Below are 9,326 nucleotides of genomic sequence, written 5' to 3' on the forward strand. Positions count from 1 at the left end.
ATGGCCAGCTGCCAGTCCATGGCGACGGCAGTGGCGGTGGTTGTCGGCGGCGATTTCGACAGGAGAGAGGGGGAAGCGGAGTGGGCGGTGCGAGCGGCGAGTGGGCGAGTGAGCAGAGAGCGTGGTGGGTGGACACGTAATAAACTCGTAGAATCCGAAACGGCTGGGTTTATTCCACGACGTGGTGGGCAACATATAATAAGTTTGGCCGATGTTATGCAAACAAATCACTAGCACTAGCCCATTGGTATTGAACGCATGGTTACAACCAACTGGTCCTGGGTTCGAGCCCAGGCCAGACATTTTTTGTGCATATTTTTTTTTCTAAAATGAATTTGGCAGTCACTTCTGAACTGTACAAAGGGCAAAGTAAAACAAAAAAACAAATTAAAACATGCACCTAAACTGCACAAATGGCAAAGTAAAACAAATAAAACAAACTTAACCCATACATTCAACATTGCACATTGCACACAAGTTCACATGTCTGAATTTAAGCAGTCTAGTAGCAGAGCACAAACTTAGTACCATACAATCAAACTAAGTAGCAGAACACATTGCCACAAATTTAAGCAGTCTAGTAGCAGAGTTTCAATGGTTTCCACTAGCACTAAAATATAGTGCAAACTTGCTAGGGGGTTTCCTCTTCCTCTTGCCTGCTAATATCCCTGATTCTGCAGTGGATGCTCTTGGTGCATTGAATGTTCTTGTTGATGCTGATCCTCTTGGAGCTCTTGTTGATGCTGATCCTGTTGGAGGTGCTGGTGAAGACCTGGCTGCTCCTGCAGAAATAGTTGATGCTGAAGCTCTCTTATCTGCTGCTGTTTTTCTGTTCCTCACTGCTTTAGGAGGTGGAGTAGATGAGGCTGGCCTCTGTGAAGTTTGGTGTTGATGTGGTGGTTCTGGAGGTGGGTGACTAGCACTAGAGGAACCCCTAAAAATTTCTCTATTCTCCTGCATGACAGAATTAAGATAGTTAGTACATAATTAAACAACTATTAACTAAACAAAGAATGCAACATTTTTAAATGACCTGGTGTAAGTTCTTTCTCATCTGAAGACTTGGGTTTAGAGCTGTCCCACAGTAAGTAAATCTATGGCCCTGTAGACCACAATTGCTGCATGTAATTGTTCCCATCCTGCTTGTGTCTTTTGGTGCAGGCACCTCAAACTGGCCCTTTCTCCTAGCTGTTTGTTTCTTCCCTGCTTTTTCTTTGAACACTGGTGGCTCAATATCCTGAGTATGGGTGTCAGGCCAGAATCCAGGATCAGGGACAGGGTACACTATGTCTTTGTATGCTTCAATATATAGTGGTTTTTTGAAAAATTCATGCACATAGTCCTCTGGGTGCATGTGAATCTTGCTCATTGCTGCTATTGCATGACTGCATGTCACACCTGTCATGTCCCACCTCCTGCAGTCACATGAGTTAGTAGCTAGGTTGACACAGTACTGATTTTCCTTACTAGACACTTGCCAAATGTCAGGACCAGCCTTATGTGCCTCACAAAATTTGGCATACTTCTTATTCTCCTCTAGTTTCTCTGAATAGTTGGGTGTGATCATCCACCTGCTGTTCTCTGTTTTTTCCCTGGTCTTCTGCCTTTTGATCATTTGCTTAGTCCTTATTCCTTCAAACATAGTTCTAATTGGTTTGGCCCTAACATCAAGGATCATTTTGTTGAAAACCTCACTCAGGTTGTTCACAACAAGATCAGTTTTGCAATTGTAATCCATTGAAGACCTACACCAAGTCTCCTTTGGAATTTTTGAAAGCCACTTCCAGGCATCCTCACACTCTGCTTTAAGCTCTGCCATTGCTAATTCATGGCCATGTTTGGTGAATGAGTAGCTAGCCTTATCTACTAGCTTTTTTAGTTCTGCTCCTCTGAAACCAGCTGACTGAAAATTTGCATAGATGTGCCTGAGGCAGAATCTCTGAGGGGAATCAGGGAACACCTCATTTATAGCCTTAAGAAGACCCTGATTGTAAATTAATAACCATGGTCATGAACAAAAACAAATAAAGCCATTAGTAACTATATTTATGTGAACTACTGGCTAAGATAGGTTCCATACCTTTTGCCTGTCAGAAATAATGGTGTAGGTTCCAAACTTGCTTCCACTTCCAATGCAACATCTTAGCTGGGTTAAGAACCATGTCCAACTTTCTGAATCTTCCTTATCAACCACACCAAAGGCTATGGGGTAGATGTTGTTGTTGCCATCTCTTCCTGTGGCTGCAAGAATTTGCTGTCCAGTGGTTAGCTTGATGAAGCAACCATCAAGCTCTGCATCCATACCCAAATTAGCTACCAAAAAATTACAACAAGATATTTTGAACATAATGCAGTTATATATTTACCTATAAAGGGCCTGCAACCATTAAGAAATCTTTGCTTTGATGCATGCAAGCAGTAGAACATGTACTTAAATCTAGGAGTTGGGGCAGGGTTTTCTGGGTCCTCAAATGTTGTAACTACACACCTGCTACCAGGGTTTGTGTCAAGAACTGCTTGTAGGTAGTCCCTCAGTCTATAGTACTGCTCCTTCTGGTCACCTTGTACAACCTTCATAGCCTTCCTCCTTGCCCTATAGGCCACACTATTTGATACATCAACTGAAAACTTGACTTTGCTGTTTTTAGTAAGTGAATCCACAGGTGCTCTAGGATCTGCTCTAAGAGATGGCTCAACTTCTTTGGAAAGCCACTTAGTAGTAACTTTTGTGTTCTCTGCTGATGCTGGACAAGTGTGCTCCATGTTACACTTCTTAATGCAAAATGTTCTTTCATGAGCTATCCTGGAGGCACAGATGTAAAATTCACATCCATGCTCTCTCTGTGAACACCAAACAATAATTCTTGTTGGAGTGTTCCTGTGGTAGTGAAAAGACCTCAAAGTCCTTATATGAAAATCTCTTAATGCTTCTCTGAACTGGTAAACAGAATCAAAACACAAGCTCTTGCACAAGAGTAAATGTGAATTGGGAATTGAAGGGTCAAAATATACTCTTTCCTTCATCTTTTTCTTACTACTCTTTGTCTTTGCCTTCTTCATGATGTATGGTAGTTCAACTTCATCTTCTTCTTCCTCATCACTTATGCCTGGATCACCAGCAAAACAAAACTCATCTGCTTCAGGAAACCAATCTTCAAAACATTTTTTCTCTACCTCATTGTGACATCTGCTAGTTGGCCCAGGGTTCTTCACATGTTTCACAATAGCAGTACTTTGCAATGGTGTTTCCTCTTCAGAGGCACACTCTATTTCCATTTGTTGAACAGCTTCAGCACTACCATCTGAATGAACTGAATCATCAGAACAAAATTCAGACACTTCAGTGTCTCCTTCAAAGTGGTTCAAATCTGCCTCTCTTTGAATCCTGCTCCTCTCAAGCTGAGCCTTTCTATCATCTATCTCATTCTGAAACTCAGATTGCTCCACAACCTTTTGCACACAACAACTCTCTTGAGTGTTCATGTAATTCTGAATAGCATGTGTACTTATTGCAGGTTCAACATCTCTCACAACCCTTATGTTCACAACATTGACATGATTAAAAAACTCCAACATTTCATGAACACTAGATTCATTACCTAAATACTTTACTCTTGCAGATCCAATTTCCTCCTTCACATAGTACATGTAATCACTCTGCCCATACCCTTCACTAGCAATGAGTGATTGTAGAGTAACAAAAGATATATCTGACTCATATATAACCCTTTTCATAGGGTTTCTTCCTTCTAAATGAAACCATATCTCCCACTTCTTGTCAGCAAAACTGCAGAAATAGGTGCTCATGAATTCAATTGAAAATGACAGAGCTACAAGTGCAATACAGTTTACTACACATGTCCAACAAGCTCTAACAAACACATATTACTAATTTGCCAGATTGAAGCAGCTAACCAATTCATGAGCAGCTAACCTGTTTGGCAGATTGAAGCAGCTAACCTAGCAGATGATATTTTCCATACCTGCAACCCATTGGCGATGACTGGGCGAGCTGTGCCTCCTGCTGCTGCGAGCCGGCCTGCGTCGAGAAGCTGGTGCTCCCCAACCAATTGTCGACTGAGCCCGCAGCGTCCAAACTTGTGCCACCGCCGCCTGCGTCGCCGTCGCCGCCGCCACCACCCATATCTCCGACGCCCCCCTCCGGAACCACCGCCGCCATCGTTGCCGCCGCCGCCGCCACCTAGTTCAGAGAGAGGGAGAGGACGGAGAGAGTGCAGCGAGAGGGGAAAGGGTCAGATCTTGACCCGCAGTGACAGGGGACGGGCCGTTAACGGCCGTCCGCGCGCGTCGGGCGTCAGTTAGCCCGTGTGGCAACTGTTGGCGGGCCCAACCGGTCAGAATAGGGGTTAGCGCGGGCAAAGCGAGCGATTACGCGAGTTGGTAGTTTTTTGCCACGGCTTAGGAAAAATTTGGTAGTTTTTCGCACAAAAACGTAGAGTGGTAGTTTTCTGTCACGTTTCCGGCAACTGTGGTAGTTTTTGGTTAAATACTCGCCCGGGTAGCATCTATGGTTGCAAGGATGCACAAGCTACGCTCCTTGCATCTTGTCCGCCTTAAGCTCGACAATGAAGAGCTAGCAACCATCCTTGATAAGTGCCACGACCTAGAGTACCTTAACATGCGAGAGTGCAGCCTTGTTGACTTGGATGCCATGGATGACAACCTACAAGTGAAGCTTGCCCAGATCAATATGGATACCCATGAGTTCTCCAGTGACCGAATCGTTGACTATGAGTACATGATTCGTTTTATTTATTATGACCTCGACAGCGGAGGTGATTGGCTTTCCTATGATTACAACGACGATTTCTATGTTGAATATTGCTACTACATTGGTAGTGGTGATGGCATTGACGATGCCGATCTCGAAGAGTATGAGAAGATCCTTGACATCAAGAGCATGCGTAGGTACCTACGCTAATGAAATAACGTATGTGTTTCTTGAAAGCATCCACACTTACACAACAATGGCCAACCTTTTGTTGCTTCAGTTTCGCCCTAGATTCCTGCATTATTAATTGTTCAATGGTTGATTTCAAATTATTTAACCATTCAAATGAAGGTGAGAGATATCAACAATTTTAGCAATATGCTACATCAAAGCTTTTCTTTTTCCTACTTGTTTACCTTAATATTGCCTGAAACATCACATCCTATATATTGTTCCTAGGACAAGCAGATTCTGAACTCATGTTTACTTAAGACTCTAAAAGTTGGGAGCTCACCAGCTCGTAGAGGACCTGCAGGACCGAGCACAAGATGTTGAATCGTACTCTCCTGATGCCCTATGAATATGATGTTGGCTGGAGCATGGAGGAGGAAACTTGTGGGCTAACTAGTGGACGAGGAATTTGTGTCTCGATCGAGCGACGACTTACAAAATTGCTAGTCTCATTATTTGTCAAACAAACTGTTGCAGTTCTGGTTACTATTGTTAGTAGGGTGAGGCACCTTGTTTTGTAGCTCATGTACGACGATAGCAAGCTCCTGACCTCTGACATATAACATATACTACCGAAGGTATTCGGACTTTATAACATATACTGGGCTGAGCAACGCCCTTGATTATGAACCCTGTATTTCCAGATACGTGCATTGATCTATCGTGGCGAAATGCCTATAACGCCAATATCCCCTGTGGGTGTATTGAATACCCACAGAATGTCAAGCAACAAAAGACAGTAAAGAAGGTTTACACATGGGCTTAATCTAAAGAGAAACCTTTGAGCGGGGCCCTGCTGCACGTCTGCGCCTTTGTCTCCGTTGTGCCGTATCCTGGAAGGTGTCGCACGAATAATGTCTGTAAAAACAAAAACTCATGTAAAAGAGTAAGCGTGCGGGAAGTTGGTTATTCTCAATGGATGTTAGAAATATGAGATACTAGATCATTGATGGCACGCGTTGCTGCGCCCGTCCTTTTTTCCAAGAGATTGATAGTAATTCCCACAAATATATGAAGGTAATAAAGGCACTTCATCTTTCTATTATTTCAAAAATAACAACGCAGCCATTCAATTTATTTTGAAGCGACAATACACGTATTTGGGACACATATATGGTCATATGATATTGACAAACATGACACAAATTTCTCAATCAAATACTTGATGCATCATAATGGTTGGTGTGCTAGCCGGCATGAGCTGGAACAAACTGAAACTTTGAAAATAACAAAATCCGAAGGAAATCATTTAATAAACAAACTACTTGGGGTGCCATTTGGTGCAAGCTATAATAAAATAAAAAATAAAAAATAAAAAATAAAGCAATTTGATAATAAATATGCATGAAAGGTAGCTTCCAAACAACCAATTTATTGAAGGGTAAGTCTTGTTTATGTGTTACAACCATTCTAGTTATAAATCCGTAGGGGTGACATTTTGGCCGGAAACATTTTTACTTAAAAAAAGGACAAAATGAAATATAGTAGATCCATGTCCATGTTAAAAAATAAATATGCATTGGTAATGGGAGTGAGATCCTCTACTGGAAATGGGAAATATAACGCATGAAGTAAAACTAAATTCCAACTTGATCATGGCCTCAACACCCTTCCAATATCGGTGAAGCAAACACGTAAACAATATTTCTATTGAAGTACCAAGGAGCATTGCTATATAAAATAGGAGGAACAATTGAAAGAGTTATATACGCACAAGTTAAATTGAGTAAAGTTTTTTAAACATCTCTTCAATCTTCGGAAATAAGACTGCTAGTTGTTGAGCTTTCTTTATGATGGACTTGTTTCAAATTACCATATATTAACTTTTTTTATTTCAAGGAAATATATCTTTGTAAATCTTAGAATGGACATCAACTATTGTGAAAAGGCAGACTGGTTGCTTTGTGATGTCTATGATTCTAAGAAGCCAAGTGGTTGTGTTGTGTTATAACTGCAGACAGAAAAATACTTACCATTCATACACACGTCTAGTGGACACCTCAAGAACGATTACACTGTAAATCAACTCCAGTATTTCTCAAATGAACAAATGAGCTCAGGTGTTCACATTTTAAAAAATGTACTGACATTCTTCTGTCCTTGAATTTTACTTTGCTTTTTGGAAAGGATATATACTTCCAAGACAACTCAATGTGTATGCTCCGAAGATAGAACCAACAAAGAGTACCAGAACATGAATGTCACCGGTGGATAGTGATATATTGTTCCCCCTGATAAACATTAAAAAACAACACTTTTCATATATGTTGCTGCCGCAGAAATTCTGTGCTTCAGCCAGTAGTTCTCTAAGTAAAAAGCGGTTTAAGTTCTTTACGTGCTAGTTGCAGAACAATAAACACAACTTGGTACCTGATTCATAACAAGGTTGACTAAATTCAGTGTTGTTAGCTAGCTAACTGTCATAGAATCAAATGCAATTGTTGTTTTATGGCGTTTATTAGTAAAAATAATACTATTTGCATATTAGTAAAGATATTTGATTCAAAATTTTGTGCTAACTGAATGGCAGTATAACCCCCAATCAAGTACAATGGTACCCTAGTAGTGTTAATGGTCTGCTTAAAAAAGATTAACTTAGAGAATCTACATAGACCAATTTACTTTACATCAATGTTGAAAGATCAATTCAGCAAACAGTAAAATTTTACAAGAGAAGTAGCAGTGGCTATATATATATAGCAAATACTTACCTCCAAGTCGCCAGAATCACTATGGGATGTTACAAATGAACTGGACGTGATAGAGATGCCACTGACCATTGGGGAATTCTGTGCTCACCGACTTTGTTCAGTAGTCCATGAGCTGCCTCTGCTTCGACTTGAGCTCCTCTGATGGCTTGAGGGATTTAGAAAGAGAGAAAATGAGAGAGCAACGTCAATGTCAATGTGTCGATGCCATGGTGGCCTTTGATCCATTCTTTTGCACACTTTGACTCGCAAGTGCAGCAACTTGATCACTAAAAGATTCTGCAGAGAAAAAATTAACATGATCAGTGAAGCAAAATTTCTTGTGTAAATCAAACATGATGATAGTATTGCACTCAATTTCATGATCAATTGAAAAAGATAAATTGTTAGTGTGATATCCAGTACCTCACTTTGGCTGCTTGCAAATTATATATGGAGTTGCAACAACTCAGTCGTAAACAACGGCATGACCTAATATATTCATATGTACTGCTATGCTTAATGCAAACTAAAATGTTCAAGGATTCTAGACTTACATGGAAGCCAAATCCATGCTAAATCAATTCAAGAGATCAATCAAGAACTGCCTCTGCACAAGAAAAATCCAAAAGTAGTAGCATCTTGAGCTTGCAATTGGTGGAAGATTAAAATGCTGCAAAGCATCCAAATATTCAATGATCGTGGAATTGGAACTACAACGCTTCATTGCATACTTAGATCTATATTATATCCACATAATTAGCTGCTTTTAAAACCAACATCTGAACATTGAGCAGTTTTATGTACTGGATCTTCCTTGAAATAACGCAACAAAGCATGTACGACAAAGCTAGCTAGCCTTCAACGTACCATCAGAGATGTATGAGCCTGCTAACTTGTATGTAAAATTCGTGGACTATTTAACAAGTTTCAGTACAGTCACTCATGGGTCCCAAAGCACAACAATTTGATTACACAATATCACTTCAGGACCTCTTGGTATAATCTCAGATTGGAAACTACAGGCATTCTTCCCCACCGGCGAGAGCAATTGCCCTTCATGTCATGGCCGGTATTTGGGATAGGCTCTGTTCTACAGATCACATGGCGTACCTAGAGGGGGAGGGGCCTGGTCGTCGGCAGAGGTCGGAGACGGGGAGTGGAGCGTCGTACCCATCGCCAGCCGATGGGAACAATCGGCTGCGTCATCACCATCGCCGTGGTGGTGCAGAGAGGGGAGGTAGAGGAGTGGTCGAATATTAAGGCAGGGGAGGACGTCGAGCCTTGATGGTTGTGTCGATCCGGCGCCCGCCATGTTTGTCACCGGTCATGGGGATCGGATGGGAGAGGCGGACGAACAGAGAATAGGAACAGAGAATAGGAAGGGGAAACCTGTGGCGTGGGTGAGAAAAAGGAGATTGGGATGGGAAGGAAACGTTCGATGACCGTACGTCCAAGATCAGACGTTCCTTCCTGCAAGCGAACGAGAGGGCCTCGATTTAGTTTCGGGAGTAGCTGGCCGTCGGACAGTCGGCCCAGGAGCAGCCCACGTGCGACAGGAGCAGTATCGGACGGCCAGCAATGATCGAGCAATGAAATTCGACGGCCACAAATACGAATGGCTGGTGAGGTTATACTGTCCTTAATTGGCCTATTAATAAGGCAAGCCGAATTGT

The 9,326-nt window shown here is 41.8% G+C and overlaps 1 protein-coding gene and 1 long non-coding RNA gene across 2 annotated transcripts; both read right to left on the bottom strand.

Moving 5' to 3' along the window:
* Positions 1 to 428: 428 nt before the first annotated feature.
* On the bottom strand, positions 429 to 4,035 carry LOC119320406. The gene is made up of 4 exons (XM_037594506.1): positions 2,367 to 4,035; positions 2,081 to 2,292; positions 1,034 to 1,984; positions 429 to 954 (listed from the first exon to the last, which is right to left on the bottom strand). Exons 1-4 carry the CDS (start codon positions 3,805 to 3,807, stop codon positions 592 to 594), a joined length of 2,967 nt encoding a protein of 988 aa, XP_037450403.1. The 5' UTR covers positions 3,808 to 4,035; the 3' UTR covers positions 429 to 591.
* Positions 4,036 to 4,206: 171 nt separating this feature from the next.
* Positions 4,207 to 9,023, bottom strand: LOC119326583. The gene is made up of 3 exons (XR_005158056.1): positions 8,764 to 9,023; positions 7,675 to 7,950; positions 4,207 to 7,194 (listed from the first exon to the last, which is right to left on the bottom strand). It is a non-coding gene; the product is annotated as an uncharacterized LOC119326583 (long non-coding RNA).
* Positions 9,024 to 9,326: the final 303 nt, after the last annotated feature.

The sequence above is a fragment of the Triticum dicoccoides genome, chromosome 6B, assembly GCF_002162155.2.
Source record: "Triticum dicoccoides isolate Atlit2015 ecotype Zavitan chromosome 6B, WEW_v2.0, whole genome shotgun sequence".
Lineage (NCBI taxonomy): Eukaryota > Viridiplantae > Streptophyta > Magnoliopsida > Poales > Poaceae > Triticum > Triticum dicoccoides.